Genomic DNA, 16,239 nt, shown 5'->3' with positions numbered 1-16,239 from the left:
AAGACAATGAATACACACACACATACACACATATACATATGTGTATGTGTGTGGTATATGTATATATACATGTGTGCATGTGTGTATACATATAATAATATGTATAATATTTTATATTACCCAAATTGCATATTAAAGTAGATAACAAAGGAGAAGAGATATAAGATGATACTTGGGTAGATGGCAGAGTCTAGTGAAAATTTTTTAGAAGGAACTTACATACATTTTAAAAAGGAGATAATGAAAGGAAAATTCTTCATTTGGGCTTTGCACCCTGAGACAAAATCTCAGGGAAAAGATTATTTAAAAGATTTTGTTTTAAGTACCTCAAGGTAACACCATGTTGATGGGCTGGTCACTGAAGATCAGCAGTGGCTTCAAGATGGCGTCAGCTTTCATAGGTAACTTTAGGACAATTCAGATAGGTCCACCTCAGCAGAAGAGGTTGGATTCTTGCATTTCAATTCCTCCTCAAGGAAGCAAGAACGTGACAATTTGCTGGTAGGGGTACCTGACAGAGCAGGTGATATAGAAAGCTGCACACTTGGTTTCTTCCCCACCAGAGCCTCCCCCAACACTAGTTAATAAGCTGGCAGCAATGGGTAACTAAGTCAATGTAACTTTCAACAAAAGGAAAGAACTAGTGGACTTCATCATTCTGCAAATTCTCACTAGCTGTGGTCCTCTGCCTCATTATTAGTCTCTGCCCTGTGATTTAGGGCTGGATCCATGAACTCCAAAACCTTTATTTAAGGATCAGATCATCTCATTTCTCACATCGTTGCACTACTCCGGGACTTCTCTGACTTCTCCATGCCCCTGTGTTTGGTATCCTCATTCCCCAACACCACTTTTAGCTTCCTTTCAGGTATTTCCCCCCTAGATTGTAAAGTTCCCTGAGAACAGGGACTTTTTACACATTTGTATCTACAGCACTTAGCACAGTGCCTGACATAAAGTAAGAGCTTAATAAATGTTTATTGAAATTTTTTTAAAAGGAGTATAATTAAGAGTAGGGATTATAGCCTGAGAAAGTATTGAGGGATGAGGAATTAGAAGTCCAATGAATGTAAATGATAAGTTGAGGAAGGGTGAAACACAGGGAAAGATAAAATGATAGGAAGAGGGTCAGAGTTTTGATCAAGGAAGTGGAATGATGGTGAAATGAACAACCATCCCTGTCATGGCTAAGGTAAAGTAGAGAAGCAAGTCGAGGGTTTTGGGTACAAGGGTAAGAGATTAGGGTGTTTGAGAGACAACATGAATGTTGAAACCATCTAGTATAACAATAGGAGCTGAGAAGAAGAAAAAGACGCTGAGTGAGATGTTGAACTCCTGGAGAAATAAGGGAAGAAGACTGGGGCGGAGGAGGTAGACAATGGCCACCACAGTCAGTATGAATCAAAAAGTTTTAACAGAGTAAATCTGAAAGGACAATAGTTTGCTGAGTTATGGCAGCAAAGGGAGAATTGGGAAGTGGCAGTGGGGAGCAAGAAGTATTCCAACTCCCCTTCCAGGACCAAAATTAAGCCTAAAACCTGGAGCCCTCTGAACTTTCACATCTTTACTGTGATCATTGTCTGATGTCCTTGACCCAGAAATTGCCAAAGACCTTAATGCTAGGACCTGGGGCTGACAGAATCCATTATGTTTTCTGTAATAGCTACAAGGACCATGAGATTTTGGTGCCTTCTTGGGAAGAAACCCACATAGTGAACTGGCCAACAATCACTGTAATTAAAATGCCTGAGAAAGACACAAGTCCCCATTTGAATGTGTGACCCCAGGTGTTGAGAAAGCAAATTTCATTTCATCCCCCTATCGTATGTTCAGGAGCTACAGACGACTAAGAAAGAGTTTAAGATTTAAAAAAAAGCTGTGATTTCTGGAAAGGAAACAATAGTTGTCTCCTGGCATTTGGGTTCTGGTTTCTGCCCTCATTAAAGGACTATCTGACCTCCCTCATCCTATTTGATTTCTTGGGTTTTCTCTTTTCTATAGTAAATAAATCTATTTTCAGAGAAACACAGGGAGGGCCTACTAAAGGGCAGACCAATATTTGTCCTAATATGCTGTCCAGTACAGCATCGTGTACAATGGATGTTCAATAAAGCATTACTATAATTTTACTCCCCAATTTTAATTATGCAATAATTATAATTGCACATATTTTGATGTCTGAGTTAGTGTCTTATGGTATATTTAGCTACTTCTGCTAGAAGACCACATAGAGGAATAAAAAGAGACTTAGTTCTGGAAAGTATCTGGGGTCAAATTCCATTTCTAATGTTCAGAAATTCTATGACCTTGAGCAAGTCAGTTCTCTAGACCTCCATTTCCACATCTGTGGAATGCATGGAGCATCTAAGATCTCTTCAGCTTGAAAATATTATGCTAATACCAACAGACTATTAGCTCTTTGAAAACAGGACACCTCTTTTTTTTCTTCTTTTTAGGTAATTTGGGTTAAGTGACTTGTCCAAGGCCACACATCTAGTAAGTATCCGAGGCAGGATTTAAACTCAAGCAGGACATCTCTCTTAAAGTACCTTAGATCTAAACCCTATTCTTGATTAATCCACAATAAATGTTTATTGAATTGGATTGTCAGCTGTTGTCAGAGAGTACCCTCCCTCATCCAAAGTTTAGATCACAAGATTCGGCCATAGAAGACCTGATAGTTTAGTAGGAAGATGATACCAACATAGAACTAAATATACTCTACTGTGAATATTGCAATTACCCTATAGTTGCAAATAAAGCATTGAAAATAAAATGCTCTTTGAGTTCTGAGTTTACCCACTAGGAGACATTAAAGAAGACTACATGTCCCATATGTATCCAGTCCTTTGGGCAGATGAAAACAAAAACAAAACCCATGCCAATTCCTGACTTCACTGTTTCTAACTTGGGCATCCCCATCCTTCCAGGCATCCAGATCCTCAACCTAGGAGTCATACTCAATGCACCTCTCTATCCCACCCTGTGTACCCAATCAGTTGACAAATCTCTACAATACATTCACATCCATTCCCTTTTCTCCTTTTACTTCATTCTGGGTTTTCTTACAAGTAGCTCATAATAGAATGAAAGAGATAACACATATACGCCAATTTTATTCGGTGGTTTCAGTCATATCCAACTCTTCATGACCCCATTTGGGGTTTTCTTGGCAGAGATAATGGAGTAGTTTGCCATTTCCTTCTCCAGCTCATTTTACATATGAGGAAACTGAGGTAAACAAAGTTAAGTGACTTGGCCAGGGTCACACAGCTATTAAGTGCCTGAAACCAGATTTGAACTCAGGGAACTCCTAACTCCAGGATGAGCGCTCTACCACTGTGCCACTTTGTCCTCTCCTCTGGATTATGGACAAAAGCCTCCTTTTGGCTCCCCTACTTCAAGTCTCTCCCTTCTCCAAACCATCCTTCACTCAGTTGCCAATTTTCCTAAAGTGTGATGTTAAGATCACATCACTCTCCAGCTCAAGAAGCCTCTTTCTTGCCATTAGAATTGGCTATAAACTCATGTTTGGCTTTTAATGCTCTTTCCATGACTGCTCCAATCTCCCTTTTCAGGGGTATGGCAAGTTAGTCACCTTCACAGAGCGTCCCTCATAGACGATGTTCCCTCTCACCTCCACCAGCCAGACTCCCTAGCACCTTTCAAAGATCAACTCAACTGTGACTTCCTACATGATACTTTTTAAAATCCCAACCACCACCCCTAGCTGCTAGTGCCTCCCCCCAAACCTTTCTTCCAAAAAGTACCTGGCATTTCTTTTGTATGTGCGTACATGCTGTCTCACCTGTTCCAATATAAGCTACTTGAAGGCAAGGAGTTTTTCATTTCTTTGTATTCTCAGCACCTGGCCAGGTGTCACTGCGCTAGGCACAGTAGGCACTTAATGAAGGCTCATTGATAATCACCTCCCCCAGACCCACTGCCTGGCTAGTACCTATCTATTCCTCAGTGTGAGTCCCACCTTAATTTTTTAAAAATAGCTCCCCAACATCCAGGTGAGCTCTAGTTGAGCAGGAGAAAAAGAAAAAGAGCATAGGTAGCTAGGAGCTAAATGAATAAGGTTACTATGTCATCCACAATTCCCTGGAGAGCAGAAAGAAGATGGAGAGAGGGGGAGAAGGGAGGGCAATATTGCTGAGGAGGTAGGTGCTGTAGGGATGATAAAAGTGGCAGAAAGCCCTGGGTTTGTGGGAGTGTGTGGGAGTGGGGGTGGGATGCTGCCAGAAACTTAGGCCTCGGGATCCAGTGGTAAAGGCACAGGGCAAAGATGTAAAAGTGAGATACTTTCTGTTGCCACTGTTCAATGCCAGAGCACCGGTTATGAATCTCTTCCCCTCCTTAAGCAGTAATAAATGCTTTGCCATTGACTGCTGAGGTCCACAGCTACCTGCAGTTAGCAGACCCAGCACAATACCCAGTAACTCCACCTTATCCCCACCCCTATCAGCCTCCCACCGGTAAGTTGAGCTCATTCTAATCCTTTTTTTTTTTTTTAAATAAATGATTGCCAGCAGGAAGCTTGAAAACTTCCTCTCCCCACCCTATGTCCTCCTTTTCCAATCTGCCCCACTCCAAACAGCTTTCTTCAATTATACAAAAAGAAAAATCCATAGCAGCCAGACCTAGAGGGCTGAGGTATAGCAGCAGGAGCAGAATTGGGGATGAGATGGTGGAGACAGTCCTCTAACTAGAACTTCCTCTTTTTACAGGTCCCTTCTGGAACCAAGAAGCAGGCTAAGAAATTCTACATGTGTGCTGAGTATGCCCTTATGTCTGCACTGGGGACCAGAGGAGAGGCTGTATGGGTGTACTCTACTGAAGGGAGAAGGTAAGCAAATTCTGCCCCATACAGGCCTGCTGTCCTTCTTTTTCCCTGTAGGCCTAAGGTCAAAAGCTCCCACTGAATTCTATTTGTAAAAAGTGCTACAACTTCTCAGATACACTGATCATTCCAGGCCCCTTTCCTAAGGGACTCAAAGAATTTTATAGACATTTTGTAAATTTTGATGCCAAGGGGGGATGCCAAGAAATTACTCTTAGATGTGGGGAGCCCCAGTACAGAGGAACCCAAAGAACTTGTCTAAATTAGGCATATCAGAAGCAAGTGATCAGGCTTTAAGTGGTTAGACAAAAAAAATAAGGGACATCAAAATTAGAAAAAATGAAATGTGCTGACTTTTATATACAACTTCATCAGCAATAAGACAAATTCCAAGTTGTTATAGTTTCAGAAAATAATGATGGGATCAAAAGTTTGATCTATCTATACATAAAAAACAAAGTGAATGAAGAATTCTACTGCCCAGAGTATGCTATACAGTTAAATAGATACTCCATAGGACTGTTGGTTGATGCTATGCAAATCTGGGACAGAAACTGCAAAAAGCCAAAGAACTGTGCCCTAAGTTGAATGGGAGGAAGAAAGCACATTATCATCTTTGGGATACAGTATGGTGCTTCTAATGATCTCAGTCTTTTCCCTGAAACAAATGCTCATCTTTTTAAAGATAATATTCATTTTGTATGTCTGCAAGTCATGGAAGACCACTATCTTTGAGTAGTTAAAGTTGAAGATTTACCCCAACAAGCAATGAAGAGGCACATGTTGGGCATGAGCAAGCTGCAACACAGCCAATGAAGAAGTACTTAACAGAAGTAGCAGAAAGGGTATCATAAGAGAGATGTATGACTGGCAGGAAAAAAAAGTGGACCAGTCTCATAATGGGAACAAGGGATAACCAAAGAAAAATCCATATATTCTATTGGTATTCGTGAAAACGTCAAGAGAATCAGAGGAAAGTCTCCATCACATTGGGTCCACCCCTTTTTACCAAAGAACATGGACAAAAGTTATACAGGATAGAAAGGAATTAGGTTGGGATCTGCAAAGTCATGGGGGGAGGTGGCACATCACATGAACAAAATGGCAAATCCATTACAGTGTCAAAGAAAGAATGAGCTGTGTTAAGCCATCCACAGCCTCTCACCCCAACCACCCCTTGTGACCATTTCGTTGTCTCACATTTATGAGGCTGCTGTGCTCAGGGTTATGGATGCAATCCATTCCATGTGGATGGTCAGGAATAGTTTTCCTCTGTTCAGAATTGACTGGTTCATGTGGAAACAAATCTCATTCACAACATGTTTTATTCAACTGGGCTGAAAAAACAAGGATAACTGGACTTAATGAAGAATTTTAAGGTATTATTTGTATGGTATGTGAAGTCAGAGGGATGCCAAGAGAATCTTACAGTCCAGGGCCTGTCCCAAACAGAGTAGCACAGCTTTCAGCCTGCCTCAGTCTGGCTACATCGTGAAAATCAAAACACAAAAGTATGTATCTCTCCACTGTTCCGTATTCTCCCAGAAAGCCAGCTGAGCACACAGCAGGCATTCATTAAATACCTTCTTCATTGATTGTAAAGCTATAGCCCCAGAAATAATATAATAAAAACAATAATAATACCACTTTGCTTTTTAAAAAACACCTGCAACTTTTTAAAAGCACTTATTATCTCATAATAACAGCTTTCCTCCTCCTCCTCCACTTTGCAGAGCCTCCTGTACACTCCAAGGAAACCTTGAAGTTTTCCAAGGCTACAAGAACAAACTAGCCAAAAATAACCCAGAGGGAGGATGGCCAGGGCTCTTCGTGCTGTTTCATTTGCCTGCAAACTCCTGGAGGCCAGGACCACAGTGAGTGCCTGATAAAATGGACTGTGTCAAATTATACAGCCAGGAGAGTAAGCAGCTTCTGAAGAAAGTCGCACATTAGGCAACCCTTGAAGAAAAACCTTGGGAGGGACCCATTCAGCCAGTGCCAAGCCTAGTGCTTAGAACCTGCCCTCCCTGGCATATTTTTATCTCACTCTTACCCACTGTAAATTTGAGACCTCCGGAGGCAGCATTTGTCACCTGACCTGCATCCCACCTAAAAACAAGGCAAATTCAATTTGCATATGATCCAGCTAAAACAACAACAAAATGAATGAATGAATGAAACTAAAAACAGAGTGAAGATATCATACCTCAAGATAGCTGCCTGAAATTATTATCGTAACAGTGTGAAGGGATCAGCACCAATGGCGGGGGGGGGGGGGGGGGGGGGGGGGGGAGGGGGGGGCGGGAAGCGGAGAGGGGAGAGAGAGAGGGGAGAGAGATAGAAACAGGGATGGAGAGGGGGAGAGAGAGATAGAGACAGAAAGACAGGGATGGAGGGGAGAGAGACAGAGACAGAGACAGAGACCCTAAAAACAAAAACCTTGCAACTGAGAATCTGGAGAGTTTGACTCGATATAGGGAAGAAGGTAAAGAGGAGACAAAGTGCAGCTTGGAGTATGCTAATTAAGAAGAGTGGGCACAGCCCTCAGACTCTGGACAGAAGCAGCTTAATGAGATTGATGAGGGCTCCAGCAGAGCCTTCCCACCCTTGAACTGCCTGCTGTTCCTAGACAGGCTCAGTGCTGGGGGTCAGCTGCCAAAGGGGTGGTGGAGATGCTGAGGACTTGGGGGGAGGGGTGGCCCCTGCAGCCCTGCCCTCTCCGAGCCTCAGCTGGCTCAGAGGGGCTGACTCCCTGTGATGCTAGCTGCCATGCTTTCCTTACCTGTCTGGCGGTGGTCAGAGCGGCAGGAGAAACACAGCTGGGACGGGCTCCGTCTGGGCATGGCTCAATGAGGCCTTGAATGACAGAGTTTGCTGCCTCTTGGTACATTGGAAAGCCGAGGGGCAGCCAGCCTGACCACAAGAGCCTCTAGATTAGAACAACTGCAGCGACATGCTGCTCCAGCTCCTCTCTTAGCTCTGAATCTCATGAAAAGGAAAGGAAAGGGAGGTGGAGGGGAGGGGGAGAGAGGGGAGCTCTTACAGATGATGCACACACGCACACAGAGAGTTGGGGGAGGCACACACAGACTTCTGCAGGATGGCACAGGCTCTGTCTGTTGCTCTCACTCCTGGCAGCTGCCTGAGGCTGGAGGCTCTTTGGAATTCACAGGTTTCTGGGAGAGACAAAGGTGGAGGTGGAGGAATGAGGGAAGCGATCCAGAGGGAAAGAAGCTAAAATAGGAAAAAATGGGAAGAGGAAAGAGGCCCTGTTGTCCACGCACACACACACACCAAAACAAATAAACAAGCCTAGGGATGGTAATAAGGCTTTATGAGAGAGGGAGGGGAGAGGGTAAAACCTCCTTATTGACTTGGTTTCCAGGTTTCTCTAGTTCTCTCTCCCATTTTACATATCCAACGTTTTTGTGTTGTAGTGAACAATCCTAGACCTGGAATTAGGAAGAAATGGGTTCGAATTCTGTCTCTTCTACCCACTAGCTTTATGACTATGGAAAAGTAAAAATCTTTTTGAGCTTATTTCCTCATCTGACAAACGGAGATAATAATAGCACTCATCTCACAGAGTTGTAAGATAATATATGTAAAGTACTACAGAAATATTGTTCTTGTTTAGCAAAATGCCTTGCATGTAGTAGGCACTGAAGAAATATTAATGAAATGAGCAGGACCATTTACGTCTAGACAAGCAGAGAATTTCTTTAGCTTAAAAAAAGCATAGATTAGAACTTTCTCAGGAGGGGAGGAAAAATGAGAAAGGGAATTGTGCAACGCATAAATTGTTCAGTGTTATTTCATACTCTTTCTGCTCCAAGCAGGCCCCCAGACCCCCTCCCCCCCTACCATCTGCCCCATCTGTGTTCAGTGGGGGATGTGGTGGCAACGATGGGAGAAAGAAGGGAGGGGAGGGGAGAAGAGGGAAAGAATGCAGCCATGTGACCCTTCTTTCTATAATGTTCCATTTGGATGGTCAGGGCAAAATCCGGTGTGTGGCTTGGACCAATGCCTAATCCAGTTCTTGAGAAGTGACGCTCCTTGTCTAATGCTATGGTCTGCCTTTCTAGTGACACAAATGGAGGATCAACTCGCATTTCTCTGCAATGGCAGTTATCTACCTGTATGTCTGATTTCACCTAAAAAATTAACTATAGGACGTCCTCCCCCTGCCTGACCTACCCCGAACCCACCAGGACTGGCACACAGCAAATGAAAAACCTCTCAACCAAATGGAGCAGAAGACCTAGAGCTGGGCAGTGAACTTAGAGATTATCTAGGCTAATCCCTTCATTTTACAAATAGGGAAACTAAGACCTAAAGAGGCAAAGGGATTTGTCCAAGATCATACACAGAGTAAGAGTTAAGTAGCAGAGATATGTGAAAATAAGTCTTCTCACTCTAAATCTCATATTCCTTTCATGATTCTCCAACCACCCCATGCCTATGGGATTCTGCACATTATGAGTCTTCAGGAGAGATAGGAAGGGGTGTTGGGGGAAAATGCATGTTTGTCTTAATGACGTGAATAAAACCTTTTATTTACAAATAAATTAGTGTAACATTCCTTTTGGAATGTTTTCCCAGCTCACACTTGAGCCAGCCAATAAGTTCCTAAATGATACTCTCCTCAGGATTCATTTCTAATACTTTTGCTCAAAAGCCCCCAGCTGGTGTGTTCTCTCCCCCACCCCTATATCAATCAGTTGCAATCCATTAGATTTTTGAAAGGGATATTTATTGAGAAGGTATAACAAGGACAGAAGTTACAAAAACATTTTCCAAACAGGGTGAGTATGCTCCCCTTGCATAAACAAGGTCCAAGTTGAGAATGAGCTCAAACTTAAAACAGCTTGGGGCACAGATGTGGGGAACATGTGGAGGTGAGGGGTGCCTCCACATTGGTCTTTTTCTCCCTTTGGGGAGTCCCCTCCGAGTTCTCTTTGGGGCAAAGCATTGACAAGGACTCCCCTTGCCCCATTGGGTTGGCTCTTTTAGGGATTAATGTCTCAGTGGACAGGTCAATAACTGCCAAGCTCTTGGCTGCTGACCTGGCTCCTCACTGGAGCCAACCACTGCTGCCACCAGAGCCTGTGGTCTCTGCTATCATTTCTGGTTGCTAAGGGGAACTTTAATGCCTCCTCCAACCTTTCAAAGCTGACAGTGTCATAACCTGATCAATTCCATTGCTGGATATGGTTCACCTAAGATCAGAAAAGAATAGACACACAAAAATAAATCACCATGTACTCAGGGACACCTGGCAACTGGGGATGGAGGGTCGGTGCCAGCTGCTCTTCCTGCTACTCAGTGGCTCACACTAGTTCTTGCTTCTATAACTTTAAGGAAGAAAAAAATCACAAAAAGTCCAATGAAGGAGTATACACAGATTCTTTTGTATTCAAATTCAGTTTTGGCTCCTCAGCCAATCAAAATATTCCTCTACATCATATAATGCCAACCCAATCCCTAGTCCAGTCATTTATGGCCATAAAGAGGCTCACCATGCCTCCATATTTAGAATTGGAACCAGGCAGGGAATGCTGTATATTACCCCAGGAAGGGCAAATTTGCAGAATGCTCTCAGGACCAGGTCTCCACTGGAGAGTCTTTCCATTATACAAGGAAAACCGAAACCCAAGGTTTAGATAGAGAAGACCAAAAGAGGCAGCTGCTCCAGGAAAAACTGGTTCAAAGGACCCTAATGTAAAGTCTTGAGATGTGTCATAAGGGCCTCTCTCTAGTGGAAGAGAACAGGAAATCTGAGAACATAAAGAAAAACTGATACAGATTTCTAGAAAATCTTTGGAAATTTCCATACATCTTAGGAAAAGCCTCCTCCAGGCACCACAGTTCAAAGCAAGGATTTAGAATCAGAGGTTTTAGGCCACTTGTTACTTGTTTTATCTTATGCAAATTATTTAATGTCTCTGGATCTCAGTTTTCTTATCTGTAAAAAAAATGGGGAGGATCGGGGGAGATGGGGTTTGAAAGAGATGAATATTTAATGTCCCCACCAGCACAAGAACTCTGATCCTATGGTCTCATCTTTGGGAGGTATAAAAGCTGAAATAAAACTCAATTTATTTTTAGTAATGGCTTATACCTTTGGGGAAACATTCTTAGTGAAAGTCCATTTCTATCACCCAGGTATGTTAAAAAGGTCTGAACTTTGAGCTATAACTAGATATCTCATTGGTGAGAGCTGGTGGGGTAGCAATGGCCAGTAATGACATAGAGTATCAGAAGAGAGGGGTAAAGGCTAGTACATCTGGGACCCAGAGCAGAGTGGGAGGGGGGGGGAGGTGGCAGAGCTGGTGCAGAAGCTTGTCCAGCTAAAGGATAGGGACAGTTAGCCCCCCAGATATGCTCACCTGGGCATCCAAGGGACAGAAGCAGCCAGAACAGGAGCTTCCAGTGGAACCCTGGATGGAGGGGTAAATGAAGTAGTGGGTCCTGAGCAACTGCACAGGGACCATGAAGATTGAGCTCTGTGAGAGAACAGAGTCCCATCGGGCCAAGCAAAGAGATCTATTGCATTACAGAGAGGTTCAGGGACACCTGCCAGGATAGCTGCCATGGGGAAGAAGGGAACCTTCTTTAAACTGATGCCTTAAGCCAACTCCCAGTGGTTTCCTAATTACAGATCGCTATGAACAGAGGGCACAGCAGTAGTAAGATAGTATAGTATCTATGTTAGTACCTAACTAAGTAACTAAGTATCACAGGGCTTCAGAGAAGGCAGGAAGTCTTGTGAACGTGCATATTTGTCCTGAAATAAGCCCTGCTCCCCACATAATCCCTCCTACGTGGAGCTCAAGTGGCCCTCAGTCACTGATTGTCCTAAATTGCTGCTGAGTACAATGCTCCCCGACTGCAATCTGGATTGTCGCCATCTCCTAAGAAGCCTCTCTGTCTCCCTTTGCAGGCCTCCAATCTACCCTTGATACTCCTGCTAGGCAAATCTTTCTTACACAAAGATGTGATCATGTCACTCTCTTCAAAATTCTGCAGTGGCTAAGCTTAGTGGCCAATGACTATAATCCCAGCAATGGGGGAAACTGAGCTTTGGGTCATATTATTCTCCTCCAGACACTTTATCGTTCACCCAAGCCACTCTTCCCCATCCCTGCAACGTCCTTCTTTCCCCTTTAAATTCCTATCTATCCTTTAAATCCCAAATCAAATGTTACCTCCTTCATGAAGCCTTTCCTAATTTCACGATTTTCCCCAAGCACTTGGTTTTAGTCCTTCCTAATATACTTGGTATGGATTGTTATTTATATGGTAATCTGTATATAGGTCTCATGCCCTACTAGAATGTAAACTTCACATCTAGGAATCTAAACTTTACTGTCTCGCCCAGGAGCTAGCATAGGACTCTACACACACTAGGCACTTAATAAATGTTTGTTTTTTTAATCATATTTGTCCAGGAGAATGTTAGTAATGCTAAGGACTCATGAAGGGGAAGGAGTGAGTCAGAAGGGAATGGAGAGCATGGGAGGAAAGGAACAGAGATCACCAGAGAAGAAAATTTTCAAGACAAAAATAAAAAATAAGAGAATAATCTGGTTTGGGGAAAGGCTAACTCATGACTTGTGTGGTCTTTGGCCCTTCCCAGCATCATATAGCTAGATCAGTCATCAGGGTTAATAATGAATCCCCCGGAGATGTCACATTATTCAAATCCACACTGAAGATTTCCATTGGGCTGGAATCAATGACCATATTTTACATCATTATAACCACAAAATAGTGCAAATTCCAATACATGTGACCACTCCATGAGATTCATGATTGCCATTAATTGGGACCTAGCTACATAGCCATGAGATCACTGGATTGGAGGTCAGAAAACCTTTGTTCAAATCCAAGTTTTGCTACTTTCTAGTTGTACCCATTTTGAGCAAATCACTTTATGTCTTTGGGCCAGAGTTTCCTCATTGTTGAAACGAGTGGGTTGCCCTCAATTGTCTTGAAGGTCTCTAGCTAGTTTGGTAGCAAAGTAGATAAGCCCACTGAGTCTGGAGTCATGAAGACCTGGGTTCAAATACTGGCTCAGACACTTCTTAGTTGTGTGACCTTGGGCAAGTCACTCTATCTCAGTTTTTCCAACTGTAAAATGGGGGTCCTAGCACTTATCTCACAGGGTTGTTGTGTGGATAAAAGGAACTAATCTTTATAAATGTTGACACGGTGCCTAGCACAGAACAGGTACTTTATAAATTCTTGTTCTCTTCCTCCTTCCCTCTTTTGCTGCTCTCAATCCCATGATGTACCCCACCAAAAGGATTCCCATTTTATCTATAGATGCACACACCCCACTCCCTGTCTGCCAATCTTCATCCCACCACCTCCTACCCCAACCTGCTCCCTATAGAGTTTCAAAATCTGCCCACATTGGAAAACTATGAACAGGGAGTAAAAAGAAAATAAGTCTTTCCAGGATATCTGTCTATTTTGGGAAAGCAGATGTCGAAGCATTCAGAGGAAAGATAGGTAGCATCCAGTGACCTAAAATTCTATAGGGGGAGTCAGTCCAGAAAGAATGGGAAGTTCTCAAGACTAAAATTCTGAAGCAACTCTTTCACTGAGGAGGAAAAATTGATGTTGCTTTAACAGGCAAATATGCTTCCTTTTCTGCTGCTAACTAGCTCTGTGACCTTGGGCTAGAGTTTTTCATCTGGAAAGCAGAGCTGAACTAGAGAATATCTAAAATTCTTTGGGGTGTTGTTGTGGTTGTTTAACTCTAAGGAACCCATCACTCTTCTCCTTTCCCCCACCTCCAAACACAATGGGTTTAACAGTGACTTATACCTCAGCATGCTGTTGTGACAAATTACACTCTATATTACTCTTGTATTTGTTAACCTTTTATGTGTTCACCAAGCTATCTTCCCAACTAGAGAAATGTAAAGCCTCAAACTTCTCAAATACTGTTCCAGAGGATGTATGATCACATCTATTTGGTTGCTCCTTCCAGTAATGGAGATGGCAACTCATCCACACTTGCCCTTCCCATCTGATTCTTGTCTATGTCTTCCCATAAACGGTCTACCCAATTTGTTGGAAGGACTTCCTCAATTTCTCCTGCCAGCTGTCATATCCTCAAATAGCAGTAAACTCTTTGAGAGCAGCAATTGTTTCATTTTTTTATATCTGTGTCCCCAGTAACTAGCACATAGTAGGTGCTTTAAAAAAATTTCTTGATCACCACATGACCAATCCATATTGTCTTCCTATCATACATTTCTCTAATGTTTTTGATATTCCTGCTCATGCCCACCATGCACTTCCCCATTTCCCCATTGCCTTCTGTATGATATTAATTTTCTGTTAATTAGAGGCATATTCAGTGTGTTGCTGCCATGAAGTAGTACTGCTGGTAGAATGCTGGTATTAACCAGATGGACTTTTGTTTCCCAGAGAAGCTTGTGGCTGTTAGAGGGACAGGATCTGGATCTGGGGGTTCACAGACAGAGAGAGCCAAGTGAGGACACTCCCACTGCCTATGCCAGGTCAAGTTGTCTAGAATACTGAGTTATGTGACTCACCCAGGGTGATGCAGCCATTATGAGTGAGAGGTAGGACATGAACCCAAAGCCTTCCAGGTTCTCTATTCACCATGCTGTCTCTTAAAGGAGCTTTGCAATTTCCTAAAGGGTATCTGATCCATACTCTTTCTCCTCTTCTACTTTGAGAATGTATTTATTTTTAAAAAATACTTAAACACCAACTGACTATAATGGACAATATGGAAAGTAGACAGGAAATGAACATTTGTTAAGCTCTCACTATGTGCCAGGCACTATGCTAAAGGACATTCTAAATATTATCTCATTTGATCCTCACAACAACCCTGGGAGATATGTGCTATTATTATCCCCATTTTACAGATGAAGGAACTAAGGCAAAAAGAGGTTAGGTGACTTGCCCAGGGTCACACAATTAGTAAGTGGCTAAGGCTGGATTTAGGTCTTCCTGACTCCAGGCTCAGGCTCTATCTCCTGTGCCACTTAACTGCAAGGCCCTAGGGACACCAAGATAAAGTTATAGGTTCTCTACCCACGCAGATTTCAAATCCTTTACATCTTAGTAGATGGTCCTTAAGAGTTGCAGTGATCAAAAAATTCCTTCTTCTTTGGCCAATCTGACTTCTCTGAGCTTCTTAGGACTTGAATAGTTTGAACAAAGTCACAGTCTTTCACCAGATTGGATGGAACTAAAAAATCTTTGCCTCTTATTAGGACCTGCCCAAGTCAATACTCTACTAAGAAGCCTGGGCAACCTCTGTGTCATCATGCATCAAAGGCAGACTTTACTAAAGAGATATGTATAATATAAAGTACAGTGTAACAGGGTAAGGAAGTAATCCAAACAAATTAGGGATGGTCTCAGGGAGTAGATAACACAGAGGCTCCAAAGGTAAAGCTTTTAAAAGTGAGAGTAAGGAAAGTGTTCATTCCAGGCATAGAAGACAGCCTACACAAATACAGAATTTGGACCACAGTCTGTAACTACTTTGGTGGGAACTTAAAGATTATAAAGGTGAATACCATGGAAGAAGGCTGGAAAGGAAGAAAGGAGCCAGATTGTAGACAACTTGAAATCCCAGAATAAAGATTTTTTTTTATCCTCTAGGCAATTGGGAGTCACTCTAGGTTTTTGAGTAGAGAAGTGCTAGAGACTTGTACCTTAGGATGATTATTTTTGTATATGTGTAAGGATAAATAGAAAGGAGAAAGATTAGAAGCTTAGAAATCATTTCAAAGACTCTTATACAGCATTATTGTAATGATATCAAATGTGAAAGACTTAACTATTCTAATCAAGACAATGAGATGAATGAAAAACCTGAGACAGAGTTTCTGCATAGTTAATAATCAATTTATTAGACTAGCTGATAATCAATAAATTGATGGTCAGTGGTTTCTCTTAGTAACCAAAGATAAAACCATGTAGATCCCGGAATGCTTAAATACCTTTAGTAAAGGGCGTAACCCTGACAGGTGAAAATCAAATCTGATTGGTGAACAATTAATGAGGGAAGACATATTAATGAAGAAATGGGTTAAAAGTCTTTAGCTTCTCCTACTGAGAATGTGATTTGATCATGAGAATCAGACACCTCCAACAATCTGAACAGAGAAATTCATCTCTACCCTCTGGTTGTTTTTCTCCTTCATAAACTGGGTTACCCTACACTACTATGGGGAGGTTGCAAGGACATAGATGTATTTCCTTTCTAAATTCTTCCATGAATTCTTTTTTCATATTTTTTAAATCATTAGCTAATTTTTCTTTGACCTCTCTAAAATCCTTCTTGAGCTCTTCCAAGAATGCTCTTTGGACCTCAGACCAGTTCATATTCCCTT

At 42.3% G+C, this 16,239-nt stretch overlaps 1 protein-coding gene and 1 long non-coding RNA gene across 13 annotated transcripts in view; one reads left to right on the top strand and one right to left on the bottom strand.

Moving 5' to 3' along the window:
- RGS8 (regulator of G protein signaling 8) overlaps nt 1-16,239 on the bottom strand; it is a 221,617-nt gene that overhangs the window by 63,517 nt on the left and 141,861 nt on the right. The window contains exon 1 of one of the 12 annotated variants that reach the window (XM_072648443.1): nt 7,629-8,111. The exons of 9 other annotated variants lie outside the window; for them this stretch is intronic. In XM_072648443.1, the coding sequence (XP_072504544.1) occupies nt 7,629-7,736 (108 nt within the window). In that variant the 5' untranslated portion in view covers nt 7,737-8,111. Of the gene's footprint in view, nt 1-6,046; nt 6,392-7,628; nt 8,112-16,239 lie in introns of those variants that run through there. 2 more of the 12 variants (XM_072648453.1, XM_072648450.1) reach the window with 2 other exon arrangements.
- On the top strand, nt 2,442-7,096 carry LOC140529648 (uncharacterized). The gene is made up of 3 exons (XR_011975626.1): nt 2,442-4,659; nt 4,734-4,852; nt 6,580-7,096. It is a non-coding gene; the product is annotated as an uncharacterized lncRNA (long non-coding RNA).

This window comes from Notamacropus eugenii, chromosome 2, assembly GCF_028372415.1.
Source record: "Notamacropus eugenii isolate mMacEug1 chromosome 2, mMacEug1.pri_v2, whole genome shotgun sequence".
Classification (NCBI taxonomy): domain Eukaryota; kingdom Metazoa; phylum Chordata; class Mammalia; order Diprotodontia; family Macropodidae; genus Notamacropus; species Notamacropus eugenii.
The sequence above is the reverse complement of the archived record's forward strand: the minus strand, read 5'-3'. Positions and strand labels throughout refer to the sequence as shown.